At 43.0% G+C, this 21135-nt stretch overlaps 2 protein-coding genes across 4 annotated transcripts; one reads left to right on the top strand and one right to left on the bottom strand.

The window, feature by feature from the left end:
- Positions 1–1781: 1781 nt before the first annotated feature.
- si:ch73-43g23.1 (serine/arginine repetitive matrix protein 2) lies at positions 1782–11185 on the bottom strand. Its single transcript, XM_034121224.1, has 2 exons — positions 10987–11185; positions 1782–10426 (listed from the first exon to the last, which is right to left on the bottom strand). Exon 2 carries the CDS (start codon positions 10345–10347, stop codon positions 2281–2283), a length of 8067 nt encoding a protein of 2688 aa, XP_033977115.1. The 5' UTR covers positions 10348–10426; positions 10987–11185; the 3' UTR covers positions 1782–2280.
- A 3241-nt stretch (positions 11186–14426) lies between these two features.
- Positions 14427–21042, top strand: rmnd5b (required for meiotic nuclear division 5 homolog B). Of its 3 annotated transcripts, none has more exons than XM_034121221.1 (11): positions 14427–14516; positions 15813–15986; positions 16189–16331; positions 16413–16550; positions 16715–16815; positions 17071–17237; positions 17720–17743; positions 17836–18001; positions 18106–18208; positions 18298–18452; positions 19010–21042. In XM_034121221.1, exons 2-11 carry the CDS (start codon positions 15848–15850, stop codon positions 19071–19073), a joined length of 1200 nt encoding a protein of 399 aa, XP_033977112.1. In that variant the 5' UTR covers positions 14427–14516; positions 15813–15847; the 3' UTR covers positions 19074–21042. The 3 variants fall into 3 exon arrangements, with proteins under 3 accessions (XP_033977112.1, XP_033977114.1, XP_033977113.1); XM_034121222.1 differs by having other exon boundaries at positions 14450–14472; XM_034121223.1 differs by lacking the exon at positions 17720–17743.
- The last annotated feature ends 93 nt before the right edge of the window (positions 21043–21135 follow it).

Raw genomic sequence — 21135 nt, 5'->3', positions numbered from 1 at the left:
CTGGAGAGGTGCCAGTTCACCTCTGCCGGGGTGCCCTTGAGCAAGGCACCGAACCGCCGGACAAACTGGCAGCCTGTTCACTCAGACATCTCTCCGTGCATGTATTTGTATGATGTACATAGGTCACCCACCTATATGTACACCTACTGAATATTCAGACCTACTGTGTATAGGTGAATGTGTGTGTATTGTACTGAGTGAACATCCCCATGGGGATAAATAAAGGATCATCATCAGTGTGACAAATTTGACTTCATAAAGCTGCCTCTTTGAAATTGCCCACGATGTGTGGAAGTGTGTGTGTTTGCCTGGAAGTGATTAGGTGTGCCAGTACAGATTAGTGTGTGAAAGGTGTGTCTCTAATCTTTATCCAGGTTGTGTGACAATACAGTAAATACAATTGACTTGCTGTTGCTGTGCAATTACTACGTTTGAACTGATAAACTTAGCGGCCACCTTTCTTCTCACTAATATGACTTGCCATAAAAACACGTGTTCAGTGTCCTGCTTAGTAACAAGTTGGCTGTTGTGTGCGAAACCAGTAACTTTCTTATCAGCATCACACATCAGCATCTCTATTATACTTCAAAAGGCATTCCTAATAATAAAGACTGGCAAGGTGTCCAGGGCTAAAAATAAGCCACAAACAGACACCAGACATTTAGCCAGGTGCTCTTAGTGTTATATCCCCTCCAGATGTGGTGCTTTAGGTCTTTGAGCTGCCTCTTAAAGATGAAACAGCATTTTGTTCAATCAGGCACATGCACAGCCACAGTAAAGCCCCTCTTAGCTACTGGTCAGACCTCTCATTAATTTGACTGCCATCCACATCAAGGAAAGGGGAGAACACTTTTGTACCTCTGGACGAACAAATTGGGTTCTGGTTTCAGTTACCAGGCTCGGGTTTTGATTAGGAAATCATTAAACTGTGTTTACAGTGACTTGCTCTTCTCACGAGAGGTGAGCAGATTTAGATTTACATTCAGGATAGGACTTCCTCTGCTGCTCTGGCGGTCTGTGGCACCCTCCAGTGGTTTATAGTACAACATGCTGCTACAAATTCACAGCAGACACATCTTTTATGAGCAAAATTAATGTTTTCTCTGTCTTATGGAGAATTAACAAGATTTCAAAACCCTTTGTTAGGTGACAAAATTATACTGGATTAGTACCAAAATCACTGATTAATATAAAGTTTTATTTTTAAAAAATTGTTAATTTTTGCTATTGTACAATGTTTAAAGTTACAGCACCCTCTAAAGGCCAAGGGCGAAACATCTAAGGGATGCAGCTAAAAAAGGAACATTTTTGCAAAGCTGGTTTCAAAGCAGCAACTGGCTAACATTTGATACATTATTGTGTAAATATTCAGCAATGACTTTCTCCTTTATCACTAAAGTCTCTGTATCTGTTGGTCTAGTTTGAAGTATACATATGAATAGCTTGTTGAACTCATATATAGAAACCCCACATTGTTGCCTTTTTCATATTGCAGATGTGTAATTTTAGTGTATTGAATGGTGTCTGTCCACATAGCCCATGAGACACTATTCTCATTAAGAGTCACCTATTTGCAATTTAGCCATCTCCCCCACTGAAGATTGCATTGTTTATCTGAAAAACAATGAACTCTCTAATAAAGTTTGTGAGTTTGATTACATATTTGAAGACTGTAAAACTGTACCATGAAAGCTACATAAATTTACATTTACATTTGTAGCATTACCTACATATTAGTGTATGAAGGAATAGAACAAAATCAATAAAAAAGTGTCATAACATTTCTTATGTGACAACATTTATTGGCATTTTCATTGCAGACATCAGGTGCACAAACTCAATCATCCAAAAAACACAATAACAACATAAATATTAGGTTCTTTTAAAACTGTTTTTTTAGATGTTTCTGTTAAAGATAACACATCAGTAAATCAGTTAACAACATGATGTGTAGTGCCATTGCATTACCAGTGATGTTATGTATCAAAAGTGACAAAAAGTGTAAATATCATTTTAAATGTAATAATCTTGAGAACACCTCATAGAAAAGGCTAACTTTCTTGTTTTCAAAACTATAAACTCAAGAATGATATATCTTGTGCTATTCAAACAGCCTAGCACAGAACAAGCAGCAGCAAATACACAACAACAAAATAATTAATATCTTCAGTTGCAATGTGAAAACTCAAATAACATTACAGGCTAACATTTGACACCCCCCTTTATACACTGTGTATTTAAAACCAACAGGCTCCAGGAAGGCGGCCTCTGTCCTCTATTTCAGGACCTTTTCCCTCCTGTTGGGGGTAGGTTGGGGGGATGTTTGTGGTAATAGTCTGGTGGGGTGGGATTGGGACTTGCATTCATCCCTGTGGGGACATAATACATACTCTCCAGGTAGCTCTGGTCAAGTGGTGGATGGTTCTGGGGCTCTGGCTTGGGCCCCTGGCCGGAGGGATTTCTGTAGCTGACCCCAGGCCCCCCTGGGTGCATTGTTGATGCAGCTTCAGGATATCGGGGAGGCTGAGGCTGTGTCTGGGGGTGGGCTTGGGGAGGAGGAGCTGCATAGGGCATGTACTGCGGAGCAGGAGCATACATGTTGGGGTTGTGGAGAGATGTGTAGGGGGCTGCTGAAGGGGGGTACAAGCCTGAATGTGACATTGCTTGCTGCGGGATGAGCACTTCCACATATTGGCCAGTCTCAGGGTCAAACAACATTTTCCTTAGTGGCTGTACAGGCACTTCAATGTAAAAATACTTCCCTGTCTCAGGATCTAGGAGCACTCTTCGAGGGGTCTGTCCATAGCTACTCTCTGAGTATAAACTGGAGCTGTCGCCCCCATATTCAGACCCATAGGAAGGCCCCAGACTTTGATTGCCACACATGTACTGGGGATCCATTGGAGGAAGGCCAGGAGAGTGGTTGTGGCCAGGATCACTGTAAGGAGCCCCAGCCATGCCAGGTGGCTGTTGCTGAGGGGATCTGTGTACAGGGGGTCTTCGAGGGTCAATATGCTGGGTGGGCACAGCAGGGCAGGTCTGCATAAGTGATGGATGGGGTGGGCAAGGAGGAGGCTGGAGGAGAGGCTGGTACATGGTGGGGGGCTGGCTTGGACCAAGGGGACTTGCTTTAGGAGAGCCGCGCTGGTAGCTCATCTGCTGAGGGTCAGGTCTGCACTGATGGGGGCGGGGCGGAGGCTGAGCCACTTGGTAAGGTAGTGCCTGGCCTGGAGAGTGTGGAGCAGCTGGAGGAGTGTGGGTATGGGGGCTGTGGTGATGGTGAGAAGAGGTGAGACCAGGGTGGGAAGGGCAGCCAGCTGTGCAGGAGCAGGGAGGGGGGCGGGAGGCGGGCTGATAGCGATTTGACCTCTTTGCTGTCAGATCTGGGAGCAAGAGGGGACTGAAGCTCTCTCTTTCATCGTAGCTTGGCGGGTCATCTGAGGCATAAAAACGCAGGTCATCTGTCCATTGGGAGCGCTCTCTGGACAGCGATCTGCGGTACGGCTGGTGCATGTATCCTGGCACTTGTGTTGAACCAGCAGCGGGATATTTTGTATTGTTTGAAGTTACTGGCATAGATTGTTCATTAGGGTATGCCGTCCTGGGATACTGGGGTTGGCTTTCTGGCTCCATAACAGCTGGCTGTGTTGGCTGGTTGGCTCCAGCTGAGTCACGGACATTGACAGGGTTAACTTGTGGGTCAGACACTGGACCTGGACCTGAGGTTAAAACTGGCCCTGTGGCTGATATTGGAGCTGTAGCAAATGTTGTCGGTCTTTGCGTATATCTAGAGTTCTGAGGCAACGCCCCTGGCTTTTGCTGCTGACCTTTGTCGTTGGATGCCTCTGTCTCGGATGTGGTTGTTGACGGGTTTGAGGGATTGGAGATGGTGGTTGCTGTTGCTTTGCAAGGTGGAGGTTTGAGGCTGGAAACTGCAGACACAGCAAGTTTTCTCGAATAGTTTGATGTTGATGTTGAGTCATTGGATATCTTTCTATAGATTGTTGGTGAGGACACAACAATTGTTTGAGGCCTCTCCTCGCCATATGGTTTGACAGTAGAGGTTGTTACTGATGGTCTCTGTGCTTGATTTGGCATTGCTCCTAAATCTGCAGGTATAAACTTGCAGCTTGGTTTTGGAGGCACCACTGGCTTTTGAGAATTTTTAGCTATAGATTTAACTTCAATGGCTTGAGGCCTGCTGTTTCCTGTAGAGTTTGTGGGCGTCTCTTGTTTCTGTGTTTCTTTAGACAGGGACTTAACCTCAATTGGTTGCGGTCTAAATCTTCTTACTCCAGGTGACCTTGGGGGGAAAGTTGGATCTTGTCTTTTCACTGCTTCAAAATCTCCATGTTCCTTTGCTTTGGCGGGAGATGTTTGCTCCTGCATATTCCTCAATGGAGGAGCAGTTTTTTGCTTTGCAGTGTCTTTCACCATAGGCTTACTGCTTATTATCTCATTTTCTCTGGTTCTTGTAATTGTGTCTGTGTTGTCAGATTCTACTGAGGGCCCAGATGTGGTTGATGAGGAGGAGAACGTCCTCTCTCTATGAGACTCGATCCGACCACCATCTGAAGGAGCGGTGGTCTGAAGAGGGACCTCTAGGCTGTTCACATGCTTACGGGGAACCCCTTTATCTCCAGGTGCATTCTGGTTGTCACCCACTACTGCTCCAATGTCAGCATGGAAGCCTTTTTCCTTTAATAACATGGAAACTGAGTGCCCACTGCTACCTGTGTTAGCGGGCCCAGGTGAAAGTGAAGCAGCTGGGGCTTGGAGCGGCGTGGGCTTCTCTTCCCCAGCTGGAGATGCAGATGTTTTGGTTTGGCTGGATCCATCCCTTATTAATACTACAGCAGTGGAAACCTCTCTCTCCTTACTGGCCATTTTGGGGAGGCTCCCGAGCATGGGAGGTTTCCTGTCTGTTCTAACCATCGCAGGTTTGTTCTCATCCCCTTGCACTTTATGGATTTGTGTCATAGTCTCTTGTGTTGCTTCTGCCATGTTTGGACCATGTTGACATGGCTTTGCAATTACTTTATTTTCTGTGGTGTACATTTTTGTGTTAGCATTCGAAGGGGATTGTCTGCTTACCTTTGCGATGAGCTCTTGAGAAGCATCTGGTTTGTCACATTGATTCTCTGAGTCGTCCTTGCCACATGGTATTTTATGTTTGCCTTCTTTCCAGCAAACAGCTTTGTATTGTATTTGCATTGGCTGTGGACGAGCGAGAGGGCTTCCTTTCCTCTGAAGAGGTGGAGATAAGGTTGGCAGCTTTAGATCTTTTGCGTCCTCTTTCTGTTCCTCCATCCTCTTCCCCCTCTTTATCTCCTCTCTTGCCTCTCTCTCTCTCTGTGCAATTATCGCTTCCCTCCTGTCCTCTTGAATTTGTTCCTTTCTTTCCTCATTTAAAATGTCCATCCTTTCCTCAACCCCATTTGATGGCAATACAGCACTAGTTGCCTTGAAGGAAAGGTTATATGTATTTTTTACAAGCCGCCTCACATCTCTAACTTTGTGAATGGGGACCTTAACTTTATTAATCCCATTTTCTTCTTCCTCTTCTGATTTCTCGTCTACACTAGTGTCTAGACTACCCTCTTTTATATCTGGGGAAGAAGCCCAAGGTCTGATTTCTGCCTCAGGTGTGAGACAGACATTAAGGGAGGTTTTCTTTTTTTCCACGGCTTTGAGTGTAATCTCCTGTGTTTGTGACATGTAGGAGCCCTTGGCAGCCTGTTGAAGTTGTTTATGGTCCTCTTTGTTTACACATTCCTGGTCTCTGTTTGTCACCCTGGCCTGCGTGCTGCTGGCTCCAGTGGCAGAATGAGCTACTGTTTCACCATCCTCCGTTCCGTCCCATGTTTTACTTTCATCTGCTCGTTTCACTCCAGTTCTTGACTGCAATGGCACTTTCAATTCTGATCTTATTTCAGATTTCAGTGAGGTTGGATTCCTGCTTTGAGAATCAGCATCTTCACTCTCAGAATGTGAAAAGTTAACACTTCGACTGCTGCTGGATGAACTTGGCCTGTTACTCGATCTCCCTCCAAAGTTTTGTGTTGGTTTAGCTCTATCCTCATTGTTTGGTTCTCTTCTCACAGGAGGACCCTCAGATATATACTCTGATTGAAGACTGGAACTCAGATTAGGTTTTGGGGACTCTTTGAGTGGTGCCACTGCACATTCTGTTGCTGGGTTATTTACCTCAAAAGCAGGGCTTTCTTCTTCTCCTGCCTGCTCATCAGAATGTCTCTCAACACTCTGCATCTTCTTGGATAACACACTTTTGATAAGACAAGTGGCTATCTTGGTTTTGGTGAATGTTTCATCCAGAGACGCAGATTTCTTGAGTTTGGATCTTCTGTCATTTTGTTGAGTGGGCTCAGGGCTTGGCTCAGAAGGGTAGCATTCTTGCATTGCTGCTGGTGTACTGTGTTGTCTAATGAATGTCTCTCTGGAATGACCCTCTAGAGAGGGGCTTTCCACCATCCCTGGTAACACAGGACTGCTATTTTCACTGCTCTCATCCTGCTTCCCTTCTGCATGATTCCTTTTCTTCAGCTGGATCTGTCTCTTTGGCACTCCCCTTCTCACCCTCCTGGAGTCCTGTCTTTCCACGGCCACATCTACGCACTCATAGTTACCCATCTCAGAGTGCCTTGACTGATTGAGGCCCTCTGTGTAGTATGCAGATGGTTGTTGCAGAAAGAGTTCTTCGTTGTCCAGCTTGGGAGCAGAACCCCTGAAGTCAGCATATGCCGGCCAGGAGGAATTGACCCCAGCTGGGCTCTCCTGTGTGGACGGTTGAGAAATGTTGGTGGATGAACGGTGGCTAGAGTTGTACATGTCAAGGTAATCCATCTCAGAGCTTGACAGGCTGCTGAAAGCCAAGTCTGAAATCCACTTCACCTCATTGTCTGCATCATCAAGCTCACTTCCCATACTGGAGCTGGAACTACGTCCGGGCCTGTTTGCAGCCCTGCGTCCTGGAACACTGTTCTTGTTGTGGGGTGCTGAAGGTTGAAGGCGTCTGCTGGTACCACCACCCCTGGTGTCTTGTTGGGAGGCAAGTCTGAGCAGACTCTGTTGTTGCTGTAGCTGTCTGGTGGCAAGCAAGCTCTCTGAATAGGAATGCACTGTTGGCAGTCCCTGGCGAGTCTCTCTGCTTGTGGGAGCTGCGCTGCGACTCGCAGGCCCTTTTCTATTCCTGGCATTGAATGACAGCTCAACCTGTTCCCCTCTGTAACTGGCGTCCCCCTGCCAACCCTTCCCCTTTTCAGGAACCAGCTCCTCCCTCTTTTTCCTCTCTCTATCCATTTGCCTCTCCCTTTCTAAGTCCCTATCGTCCTCCAGCTGCATTTCCCTCTCCCTCTCCATCTCCAATTGCCTTCCTTGCCTGACCCAGTGAGCCTGGCTATTATTGTCAACATGGGCAGTATTGGGGCTTTCCCTATTTGTCACCGCTTTCTTTAAATGACCACTTGGTGAAGATGCTACAGCCTGAGAGGGGCTATGGCTTCTGTTCTGCCACTGTCTGTATGGTTTCTCAGGGGCTATAATATGGACAGGTGTAAACCTGGTAATTGGCGGAGATGGAGTCCGCCTTCTGTTTACATGGTGGGCCATGTCCTCTGTTATCCTCTCTCTGTTTTCACGTCCAACTTTGGTTGACAGCCCTCTTCTCGCAGGCTCAGGTGTACAAGATGATTTTATTGAGCAGCTGCTTTCAGAAGTTGGGGAATAAGTATTGAATTGAGGCTGTGAGTTTTCCTCTGAGTTGGATGAAGCCCTGTAGACAAGGGGAATACTTGGACTCCCAACTTTAGAGACTAGAAGATTAGGGGAGGGACACTTGATTTCAGTGGGGGGATTGATAAAAGTGACTTCTTTCTTTCTTTCTAAGCTGGGGCTAATGGTTAGTTTTTCCTCAGGAAAATAAGCTAAACCTGAGTTTTCCTGAAGGTTATCTTCTTTTGGTGTTGCCTCTCTCTCAGTGCTTTGTTTTTTCAGTGAACTGTCTACCTTTTCCTCAGCTAAGAAAGGTGAAGGGGATAAAGTTGACTGCACTGGCGAACTGCTCTTGATTTCAGCTACAACTGATATGTCTCCCCTTTCTAATTCAAATAAGGGTGACACACTCTTGTTTTCCAAATGTGTGGGATATTGTGTTATAATATCAACCGATGTGTTATTCTCCTCAACCTCAGGTGTATTTCTTAGAGGAGGAGTAGGTAGTGTGTAGTGAGGGCTGCACCCAGTGGAGAGGGTTGCTGGTGAATGCTCAGGAGATAGGACAACAGGTGATGGATCTCTACTCCTATGCTGAGATGAGGGACTTTGAGACTTGTCCGATGAAGCAGTAGGATATCTTGGCTCAGGGGAGGGAGTGTGATGTTTTGGCTGAGGTGAAGGTGTAAGATACCTGGGTTGGTTTGACAACGTTTTTTCAGGCTGCAGGACAGAGTTTGTGAGGGCCAATTTGTGAGGGGAGCCTCTTGGTGTACCAGTGGACTCTGCTATACTGCTCTGAATACTGTCTCTGCTTGGGGTAGGGCTCTTTACTTCAGGGTACTCAAGTGTCCTATCAGGCTCAGGGGTGGAGAGGCCAAAGAGTTCAGCAAATGGGGAAGTGTCCCTGTCCTCTGGCTGGACAACAGAGTAAGAAATCCCTGTGATATGAGGGGACGAAGTGCCACTTGTTGGTGAGGCTGAGTCAGGGTGAAGCTCTAGGAAAGGAGACGTAAATGTTGTCTCCGCCTCAGAAGGCCACTCTCTCCTACTGACCTCAGGTGAGGATGCTGTAATCCTGATTTCAGGTGAAGGAGCAGTGTCTCTGTGCTCAATGGGAGAGTTGTTGCTTTTAACTTCCGGTGAAGGAGATAAACTGTGACTTACCACAGGTGAAGACACCTGGGTACTGCTTTCAGAATGTGTTGAAATGTGCTCTATTTTATGTGAGAGGCTGGGAGACGGAGTTCTTGTCCCAGAAGAAGCTACACTGAGCAGTCCAGGAGAGGGAGCTATGTGTCTTAATTCAGGTGAGACACTGTTCTCCACAATTTCAGGAGATGTTGATATTGAAATGACAGGTGATGGCGGTGTGTATTGTGGGCCAGGTGTAGACACAGTACTTACAATTTCAGGAGTAAACTTTGTATCTTGGCTCTCAGGAGTAGTCACAGTGTCTCTTTCTGGAGGAGAAGGATCTGAGATCAGCTCAGGGGTGTAGGGAGATTCTTCAATATCGGGTGTGGAGCCTCTGCTGAGGAGATCAGGCAGGGATACCCTCCCTCTTAGCTCAGAAAAAGGTGATGAGGCTCGAGTCTCAGGGGAGTAGGGTCTATTATTCAGCTCAGGAGAGGCCAGTGTTTCTCTAGACTGGGATAATAACTCTCTACTACTGGATGAATGTAAAGGAGATGAAAGCGTGGCTCGAGTTTCAAAAGCAGATTCTGTCAAATCTTGAAAAGAATCTTTGGATGTGGGCTCAGGTGAGGGACTGCTGTGTTGATTATAGTAAATATTCCTTGACTCTGGAGAGCCTTGTGCTGCTCTCAACTCAGTTAACGGTTGTGTGTTCACTGATTCAGAGGGGGAAGAGCTGACACAGTTCAGAGGTTCAGAGGAGGGACTGTTATGTCTATCTTTGACAGTTGGAGTGGTTGTCCTTGGTTCAGATTCTCTAGCACCAGGGGAGGAGGGTGAACATCTCTTTTCAACTGGGGAAGAAGACAAGGATAATGCTCGTCCTTCTGTACTGAGGGTATAGGGGCTGTTTTGTCCAGAAGAGGGGGTCCTCTCACCACTATTTAGGACTTCAGGTAATGGGCAATCTGTACCAAGCTGAAGTGCTGGAGATTTGCTTTCTGTTTCAAAATTTGGGCCACTTTTCTCCGAAACGTCTGAATGTCCTGAGCTTATTTTCTGGCCCTCGAACTGCCTGCTCTCTGAAGACTCGCCCTGCAACAAGGGGCTGTTAAACCTTTCTCTTGAATCTTCAAAGCCCTCCTCTCCTTCACTAGAGCCCGGTGCAGTGTGGTAGGAGCCTGAGTCGTTCAGATCATCCACCAGAGGTGATGCAGCAGCTGTCCCGTCCACCTCCCTTTGGGAAATGATAAAAGCTCCTGCAGCAGGGCTGCTTGAGAGGGAGGCTGACTCACAGTCGTCTCCAAATATGTCACAAAGGCAGGTTGTCTCTGAAATGGCACTGCGCTGAGGGACGTTGATGATGTCAAAGATTTCAACGTGGTTTGGGGTGCCGTCACGATGACACAGGGAAAAGTTACGATGGGGTGCACTGCGCAGGAAGGAGTAGCTGTCCCCCTGTAGAGTCCAGCTGTCCATTGCTCGTCCACAAACTCCAAATTCTCACTGTGGCCAGTCCAGTTTGCTCCTCTTGCCTGCTCTGGGCTCTGTTCCTGGACTGGAAATAAGATATGGTAACCTGGAGGGTGTGTAGCTCATTCATTTATATCACCAGTTACACTGTTGAAAATCAATGAGTGGCAAAAGCCTATTTATAGGAAATATAGAGACTAAACTGTGCATTTCTCCTGTTTGTTACCTTGCAAACAGCACATTTAGATTAAATAATGAATAAATAAATGTTCTGAGAATATTACAGAGCATTTCAAACTTCCAAAAGGGGATCAGGACAAAAATATAACACTGTCACGATGCCCTTAAAAGCACTATTGAAATGATCACAACAACACAATACAAAAACTCGCTTTAAGTTTTCCAAAACATTCAGTTAATACCAGAAAGTATGTGTATCTTTACATGTGCTTAAACATTAACAAGATTTCATCAATACATTATATTTGATGTGAAACTTTTTTTGAATTACATTTTTCCACATACAGTAAGTAGAAAATTAGCTCTGCCAAATACATGCCCTTTCTCTAAACTCTTCACATGGCTTTGTGTAGGACTGAATGCTCCGCATGCAAGGGGAGAAAGACGAAATGATTGGTACTGTACCTTGGCCAGTGATTAGGCTTTCCCGAGGGCATGGAGTTCCTCTGTGTTGCAATATCTGCCCCTCATCCACAAAACCCTCTCTCAAAATCAAAATCACATTCCACGTTTACGAGACCACTGTGCACATGGTGAATCCAGGACAGAGCGGCTCGTACAGTCCAGTCTGGCAGAGCCACCCTGGCTAGACAAGCTCAGAATGTAAAAGACACTGCCATCAGACTTGAATAGAAAAAGCAAAGAGGGGCATCTCGCTCAGACCCATTACATCCTCTAATGCTTCCATCTCTATTTCTGCCCCTCCCCTGTCCCCTCTTAGCTGGCCTCGGGGACATTTTTTACAGTGTCCAACCTGGATCTTTTTTCTTTTCCAAGCTGGGGTTTGGTTGGACATTGGCTTTCCTGTGTGATCTGGGCTAGGGGGCGGCGCTGGGGGTGGGTGGGTTTATAGTTAGCAGCAGGTGCTGATCCAGCCAGGACGGATGAGTGTGCCTGGAATCTGACACTTACAGCCAGATCAGTCACAGGGCTCCTCTATATATAAACCCATACTATCAGGGCCAGATAGCCATAGCTTCAGCCTGGGAATGCTGGAGGGGAAAGAAAGGGGGAAAACAAACCTCGAAGTACAGCCCACACAATGTCCACATAACCTCTGCTTATGAGATTATGCTTACAATTGAAGGTGTTTTTAATGTTTTATGTTTTTGTGTGTCTCTGTGTGTGCGTGTGTGTGTGAATAGTACTGTAATGTGTAGCTGGGGTACAACAGGTCAAAGGTTAACATAGACCACCCAACTTTGACAGCTCACATGCAGAACTCCTGTGCAACAACACTTGTTAAGGTACTCTCACAATGATGTAGTTCATGTTTTTCCTTTTCATATCTGGATTTTTATGTTCCAGGAATCACTTCAGCCAATTAAAATGTAAGTTTCAGGCTCACTGTAAAGCTTTTCTGTCACTCACTACCAAATATTTGATCAAAGGGGATCATGTTATTCTACTGTACTCATTGCTACAGAACTCATACCTTCTTAGCAACAGTCTGGGTGTCTGTGTATGTAGGGAGTTTTGATAAGCCTTCTGTCCCTAACCTAATTCATCATGAGATTATACCATTCATTCTCAGTCATTAAGTCATTCAGGGCAAGCCAATGGAAAACCTTTAATTACATCCTCCCTGACTAAATATTGCATAAAACTTAGAATGAGGGTCCATTATATCTTTTGTACACATCATTAATGTTCCTATAGCCAAAATAATCACTGAGTCCCTGACCATGGAGTTTACTCTACTCATAGAGCTTTGCAACCGCTATATATCTTTTTTTGCATCATTAATTTTGTATGAACTCTATTATTTTTAATAGACTAATGTTTATAGACTCTAGATTACCTTACAGGTATATCCTGTAAATTATTTCATATTTCATTAGAGGCTCTAATGGCATGACAAACATGAATCATGATCCCTCTGAACTCTTCACAGGCACTAAAAAGAGGTTGGATATGATTACATCTCATACAGTAAACTGGCATACACTATTTCATTATGTGTCATACAAAAACAGATATTACTGGAATGACACAGAGTGAATGTGTAAAACTTGATCGTTCAGAACAATAATGTTTTTAAAGGTTAGAGAGGACACCAGGCAACATGTGAGTGGTGGGAGTGAGATAGTGTGATCTAGAGTGCATTGAAGTGTTGATATAATTGAAACTCTGAGGTTATGGCAGCACTGTAGACCGCAGGAGGACTCAGAGGGAAAGAATGATGAGCACCTCAGTTATGGGAGCTTTAGTCTACATCACTGATAGATTAGTCACACCAGCCCACTCAAGTCCAAAGACCTTACCCACCCTCAGCAATGCAACACACTATTAAGCAATGCCTAAACAATATGATGTGTGGGTATCTATAAGCAATTTTACAAGAAGCTTCTAAATGAAGGGGGATTGGCTGGGGAGAGGTTGATGTTAATCCACATATTGAGCAAATCTCAAATGCAGTCTGGTACAGCAAATCCTGTTGAAAGATAAATACAACTGACTTCATTTCTAAATTCATTCATGCTACTTTTCCCGGTTGTGTTCTATCTCTAGGATATGATACTAAACAAAGGTTCAGTCTCATGATTATTATAATTTAGGTGCTAGTATTAATGACAGTAAGAATGTAAACACAAGATCACATTTCAAATCTGTCTTTTTTAAACTGACCTAGTTAGTTAAGGTCAAGCTCTATACAAGCCGCTAATATTCAGTGGTGGTATGACACTTGATTTTACTTCCTATCTAAAATGATAAGCAACATGGATAATTATGAGATTTGGACACATAATAATATATTTGAGGGTGACACCAACTGTAAGGGAATTTCTCACTTTGTACATAATTGATCGAAAAAACGAGGAGCAGATTCATCTATAATGAAAAAAATGATGTTTACATCTTATCACATTCGTGATAAGCACAAAGTACTCGTGGTTTGATTGATTGAATTGATTGAAAAGTTTATTAACAGCTTGTATATTGGGTACAGTACAGTACAGCTCAAAACATACAATTGTTAAGGGGATGCAGACCAGAGAAAGACTTTCGTCTTGTTTACATCAGGGTCCCCCATTTCCAATTCATCATATCATTTAAGACATATAAGACATATTTGACATACAGATGGCTTATTTACAATTTACAGACAGGTGGTTTTTTACATACAGATGGCTTATTTACAATTTTCATTTTAGATTTCGTTCTAATACATCCTAACCGGACATTTAAGACATACCAAGTCTACAGATATACAGTTAGTAACAGAGTCTAAAATGCGAGTATATACATAGATGGGGGGGGAAGCTGTCCATTGTACGACAGGTTGAGATTTGTACCATTACCGGGGCCAGTTTTGCAATGCTCTCCCCCTAAGGTGCTCTTTAAGAGAGGTTTTGAAGGTAAGTATAGTTTTACTTTCCTTTACAGTTGTGAGAAGAGCGTTCCACCTTGATGTGGCATAATTGCGAAACGTGTATTCCCCCTTTTTTGTGCCAAATCTGGGTTTTACATGATTTGTGGAGCTGGTATACTATCAGATAGAATAAAATAAAATCAGATACGGCTTACAGGTTATTTTTGTGGATGAAGATTTTAGATACATAACATATGATTGAAAAATATAATGCATTGCTACCATTAACTCATATTTCAAATTAGAGCTACTGTGACCAGCTATAACATTCAAATGAAATACGTTACGTGATGATGCATAAACTCCTTTCTCTGCAGACCTTGAAAGTATTAGTTGTGACAGCTTGATGTGCAAGAGGAAAATCATATAGTGAAACATGAGTGAAACTCATTTTTGTACGCTACGGTTTGTTTGATGTCGCAGAGAAAAGGACTTTTATTGTGAAATGTCCAGTTTAGGCAGAATGCGACACAGGAAGATCCGCATTTACAACTGCTGGTGAAGTGTTGCCATAACAGGCAAGTGGCTAACGCTAATGTTTGCTAACTAATTAGCAGGATAGGTGAGTGGCTTTTATTCAGGCACATCATATCATTTTGTTCAAAGGCGGTAGATGTTTTAAGAGATCGGATAGTACACAATGTTGTAGACAAGCGGGTTGTCATTCTCTCCTGAAATAAGTTGGGCCTTGTCAGTCAGCAGCGGGCTAGCATCAACTAGCTGTTTAGCTGCTAGCAATGGCGAGCTTTTTTAGCTAGCCAGCCACCGTTTGTTTATGTTAGCTCTGCGGCAGCCTTCTTTTCTTATTTACCGCATCTCATCAAAATACTTGGTTGGAAACGTGTGACACTTTGCGTAAATCATTGTTAGTGAGTATTACAAATGTGAAATGTTATGTTGGAATTAAAATAGGAAATATAACTTGCGTTTATGTTGGTTAGCTCTATGACGTGAACTGCTAGGTGGACATTTTCTATATTCAGCTTATAAACGGTGAGCTACAGCAAAGCTACACCTATCGGGGATTTTCTCTAATAAGAAGGTAAATCTATCTGAATGCAGACGAGATTCCCAAAAGTAATGGCTGATAAACACTGTCTTTATAGGATTAAAAGACACTTTTGTGGGGTTGAGACGCTGGTGACTGACGTTAGTAAACACCAGGCCGCAGAGTACACAGTGTGCCTGTATTTAACATGTTTAAGGCCTTGCTAGTTGTTAGCAGAGTTATACCAGGCCACACTTTTAATGAGGGCAGTATTGGGACGATTCGCATCTATCTCCTGATAATAAATAATATCTAGTGCCTACCAACTGTCGAATTTCTATTTAAAACCTTTTAGTGTCAAGAGACAGCTGTGAGAAAATCATGGTGTTGTCAGTATGATCAGGTCTGTCAAATACTACAGGCAACTGGTTTGTGACATTGAATTTTTGGCAGGATTTTCTTTAAGATTGATTCAACTGCAGCAACAACAGCAACATTCATTATTTGAGCTTGACAAATACATCAGCTGGGCTATTCTTTCACCATTGTCATGTCTGTTGAGCTAGTTTAAAAAACATTGTTGCCAAAACTGTGGACTGACAAGATTGTTTCTCATCATTAAAGGGTCACGCCCTGGTGTCTTGGTCACAATTCTTTAAAAACATGCTTTAGAAATATTTTTATTTAGACTTGGGCTTTACAAAATTAGTATTCTTTTTTTTCTTTTTTATTTATGTAAATGTTATCAAATGTTCTCATATCTGGACTGGTACTTGCCTAAAAAGAAATCAGTTCTAAGAAGGCTAAATAACTAGTTAACTGGCTTGACCTGTTCTTTGCCGTTGACCTGTTTTTTTCTTTTAAATCTAGGTGTCGTTGTGTGTGTGAGTGTTCCAGTCTGAATCATGGAACAGTGTGCGTGTGTTGAGCGGGAGCTGGAGAAAGTGCTTCATCGCTTCGTGATGTACGGCCACCAGTCGGAGGAGAGGCTAGACGAGCTCCTGCGCAGCGTGTGTGAGATACGAGGACAACTAGTTGCTTTTGGTAAGTAAAACTGATGAGCACAAGGTGACTGAACACCACAAAGCGATACTATTTAATATTTAAGTCTAACATAGTAATCTTATCATACCTGTTTTAATATCTTTATATATGGATGAAAATAGTGCTTTAATAGTGATGCTTTTTCCAAGCTCTATTGTTATCGACATGCAGAGTTGAGACTTTTCCTTTTTCTCTTTTGCAGGAGTACAAGATGCAGACCTATCAGTCCTATCTCAGACTATGGCACAGTGTTGTAAGAATATCAAAGAAACAGTGCAGATGCTAGCATCGCGACATAAGGATATCCATGGCAGTGTGTCAAAAGTGGGCAAAGCCATTGACAGGGTAAGGACAGGTAGCACCTTTCTTTAACGTTTTATTTGATTTCTTAAGCATGTACTTACTTTTTTATATTGTTCTCTGCAGAATTTTGATGCAGAGATCAGTGCTGTGGTGGCAGAGACGGTGTGGGACACCCCTGAGAGACAGAAATACCTGAGTGAGACGATTGTGGAGCACCTGTACAGACAAGGGATGCTGAGTGTAGCAGAGGATCTTTGCCAGGTAGGTGCCGAGTGCCTTCAACATGTTTTATGTAAACACAGCCTGAATACAATTTAATTTAAGAAAAACCATAAGGCTTCAAATGTACTTTAATCCTTGATTTGTGGCTGGATAATAAATGTAACAATTCTTGATAAGTCACATTTACCCTTGTCTGTTTCTAGGAGTCTGGTGTAGTTATAGATATGAGTATGAAGCAGCCTTTCCTGGAGCTGAACAGAATCCTTGAGGCTCTAAGGATGCAGGACCTCAGGCCGGCACTGGAGTATGTTTTCGTTTTTCTTTTCATTTTGTTCTCTGTCATCTAGGCCTGTCAGGTTACCTACTTTTGTTGCACAATATATTGCCATAGAAATACATAGGATTATTGATATTGTTGTCATTTTAAGACTATTTTACCACACTGATGTAATGATTATAATAATATTGCAAGAACACCATTTCCAAGAGCTGTTCATTCTATATATCTATATATACCTAACATAGTTGACTGTTCTTACCTATGTCTGTGCCTCTTTAGGTGGGCCGTGACGAATCGGCAGCGTCTCCTGGACCTGAACAGCAGTCTAGAGTTCAAGCTGCACCGCCTGTACTTCATCAGCCTGCTCAGTGGAGGAATAGGCAACCAAATGGAGGCCCTGCAGTATGCTCGGCACTTCCAGCCCTTCGCCTCCCAGCACCAGAGAGGTACACAGCATGCCTCGGCATCTAATGCTGCTCGTTTAGCTGATCTGCTCAATCATCGTTGTGACATTCCTGGCAAAAACGCACAACGATGCTCAACTTGATTTGTATTTCACAGTTTTTTTTAAAAGGGACATATTATGTTAACATGCTTTTAATGTAAAAAAAAACACTTCATAATTTTTTTAATAAAGTTTTTGCACCTGCTCTGATTTGCTTGCAAGGGTAATTGCAAATGTAGTTCTCAAGCCGCTGTTGGAGGAATTCAGTTGGGGGGTGCTATATTGTAATGAGCCTGCATGTGACATAGGCAGTGGCGCCAAATTTGAGCTTGTTTAATCTAACATTTTTCAAAAAGAAGCTGCTCACAAAAAAATGAACAAATTGTCTAATTTCACAGTTTTTAGGGTTGAATGCAAAACTGTGTTTCTGATGATATGTCCCTTTTCTAAGATTTAAATTATTTGTGTCTCTGACTCTTTTAGGAAGAGTCCCATCTTCACCTTCAGGCATATATATGATTTCTCTGAGTCTTATCACACAATTCTCTTTTAAACTTTGATTTGATTGTTTATCACACATGTTCTTTTGGTCCCTGCAGATATACAGATCCTGATGGGCAGCCTGGTGTACCTGCGTCATGGCATTGATAACTCTCCGTACCGCAGCCTGCTGGAGACCAATCAGTGGGCCGAGATCTGTAACATCTTCACCAGGGATGCCTGCTCTTTACTGGGCCTCTCTGTAGAGTCTCCTCTCAGTGTTAGGTCAGAAAACCATGAACAACACACACAAACTCACCAAAATTGATATTAAAAGATTTCAAACACAGTCAGACTTATTAATCTCCGCCATGTCTGTTTCTCTGCAGTTTTGCATCAGGCTGTATGGCCTTGCCTGTGCTGATGAACATCAAGCAGGTGATAGAGCAGAGACAGTGCAGTGGAGTCTGGACGCACAAAGATGAGCTGCCTGTAAGTCCCTCTGAATTTCTAAAGAGCATCTATTGCTCCTTTTCATTCTTATTCACCTTTCAACTGATCACACCTATCTGCTCCCTTAGATTGAAATTGACCTGGGGAAGAAGTGCTGGTACCACTCTGTGTTCGCCTGCCCAATCCTCAGGCAGCAGACCTCAGAAAGCAACCCCCCCATGAAGCTCATCTGCGGCCACGTCATCTCCAGAGATGCCCTCAACAAACTGACTAACGCTGGGAAGTAAGTCAGCAATACAGCCTGGTTGTTTGATATGTGTGATGTATTATAATACATGAGATTTGTATAGTGCTTTTCCTAATGCTTAAAGACACTTCACATCAAATCGGAACAGAACAGTATTATCTTTGAACAAAGCATTTCACTAATTTGACATGCTTATTTGTGCTGAATAAATTAAAGTCATCAACCAGTGGAAAACATACAAGCACTGTTGCTATAGATATTGCATTGATATTGAGAGCTATTTTTCTATTATATCTGAAAATCATATTATAACTGAAAAGCGAACATGAACGATTACTTGTATTTTTTTGCAGTTAAAACAGTGGGGGCTCTGAAAAAAAGCAAACTATTTTTTTAGCCTGACATACTGTGGTGACATGAATGGAAACCAATGGCTTTCTTTAAATTAGATTATCAATCCAAAAACGAATTGTTCATTACTGAAAATGGTCAGATACGTGTACTAGATTTGTGTTTATCAGAGTACACAAGAAGTATCATCCTTTTTAACAAACCACACACTGTAACATCCTGTTCCCGTTTCTCTTCCTCAGGTTGAAATGTCCGTACTGCCCCATGGAGCAGAACCCTTCACATGCCAAGCAGATCTACTTTTGATAGCGCACACTTTCTTCACGAGTAAGGATGACGTTCCCTGGAGCTCTTTGCATTTCCAGGACCATTTGCTCTGGCCCTTTTTCCCTCTGTCCCTGGCCTCTCGGCCTGTTATTGTAAGCATTAAGGTTTTATCCCAGTGCTCCTCTGGACAGCCTTGGACCCCCGTAACCCACCTCGGACCCTTCAACTTTGCGTAGTATACAGAGTCCAGCGGGGATGGTCCGTCTACAACCGGTAGTAAAGTGAGGAGTCTGTCAGTAATGAGAACATCCTCACGAAGAAGCACTTCTGGAAAAGGTTCATTCATTGAAACTCATTTGCAAATGCCTGCAGAGTTATAGGCTTATCTTTTTAAAGTATGTAATGCTTTATAGTGTTTGTTTTTTCAGCTTTATCGACCGTTTGAGTTGGATGACTGCTTCTTTTTTTCTTTCTCCTTTTTTTGTGACTGAAGCAGTTGAATGATAATGAATGTGTGGGTAAATGGTATAGATAGGCAGTTTCTGATTTCAGAAGGATAATTAACGTTATTATACATGAGGAAGAAAGGCAGGAAAACAAACCGAGTTGAAGGAATATTATTTGCTGGTGGAGGTCTCTCATGAATGGAACTCTGGATTGTGACCCATTAATCCTCCATAATGTAATAAAGGCCTCACTTAGCTTCAATGTCACTTTGAGCTGATGTTTCCGTTTGATCAGTAAAACATTTAACTCATCAAAGGTGGAACAGCTTTCTTTTTCTTTTGTTTGCGACTTACGGCACCAGCAAGATTTTCCTCATTGTAGAAGCCATGTGTCTTGTTCTATGTATGTATTTAACAAACAGTGACAAAAAGGAAACAAAAATATATACTACTGTGAAATGTGCTTTGTTTCTATTTTTCATTGCAACCGCCACAACGGCTCATGTAAAATAGTAAATTAAACTGAACAGCAACATGCATAATCAACACTACTGCGTAACTCTCAGAACTAGCGACTCTACAGTTCACATCCTGTTGTGCCATCGCCTCACTCTGCCCCACATTGTGTATCCTAAGCTTGCAAGCCATGTGATTTGGAGATGTAAAATGGTGTGACGGTAGCCGTATGGTCTGACTTGCAGTGACTGTAGGCTTGTGATTCAGCTTTACTCGTCGTGGGTGGGGAAGAAGTCCTCTGATCATTGTGGCTGTTGTTTAATATATACTTAGAAAATGCCTCTGCTGCGTAGCTTTTATTTCAGATGGAGTCAGAATAGAAAAACCTTCAAATCAATGCATTTCCTCAGGGCTCATTGTAACAGTTCATACCACACTTTTTGAAATAAACACTGCAGCTGCATTGACTTAAGTTCGATTCATACCACACCTTGCAGTTAGTATTAAAGTTGTACATTAATATAAGGAGTCTTGAACAAAGATGACACATTTCACTGGTGGGGCTGATAGTTTGGGTGATGTTGGAGTTTGTATATATTATTCAGCTGTGGGGGGGGGGGGGAGAAAGTGTGTCACAAGGTCCAAGGCATTTGGATGTACAATACAGTTTGTTTTAGATGATCAATACTAATAGTGCAAGTTCCCCGTGTCCTCTTGAAAAATGGTAATGTCAACTCACATTAAAGTGAGGCTAATTAGTTTTGCATCGCACCAGCATAACTCACACTGACAACGCAACATTACACTCATTCAGAGTTTAATATAAATGCCTTTGGTTTTTATTTGGAAAAGGGTTAGAGCACATGTGTTGTGTGGATTTTCACTGAATTTCGTCTTTTTTTCTTTGGTTGACAATCATTCATAGCTTCTTCGAGTGTTCCTTCAGATAGACTGCTAGCGCTCCGTACCCCTGTCGTATTAATTTTGTTGAATGTTTGCATTTCCTGCTTTTGTGTGTTATGCACCTTTTATTGTAAATATTTATCCTCTAACATGTTTCATATACTTGCATCTGAAATGAAAATAAAAATTTATACTCCAAGTCACATTTGGAGGTGTGTGACTTTGGCATTTGGTGATGGTCCCACACTATGACTCACTGACCATTTTTCTTTATGGTTTTACAGCTGCTCGGCCCT

The sequence above is a fragment of the Trematomus bernacchii genome, unplaced genomic scaffold (assembly GCF_902827165.1).
Source record: "Trematomus bernacchii unplaced genomic scaffold, fTreBer1.1, whole genome shotgun sequence".
NCBI classification, from domain to species: Eukaryota; Metazoa; Chordata; class Actinopteri; order Perciformes; family Nototheniidae; genus Trematomus; species Trematomus bernacchii.
The sequence above is the reverse complement of the archived record's forward strand: the minus strand, read 5'-3'. Positions and strand labels throughout refer to the sequence as shown.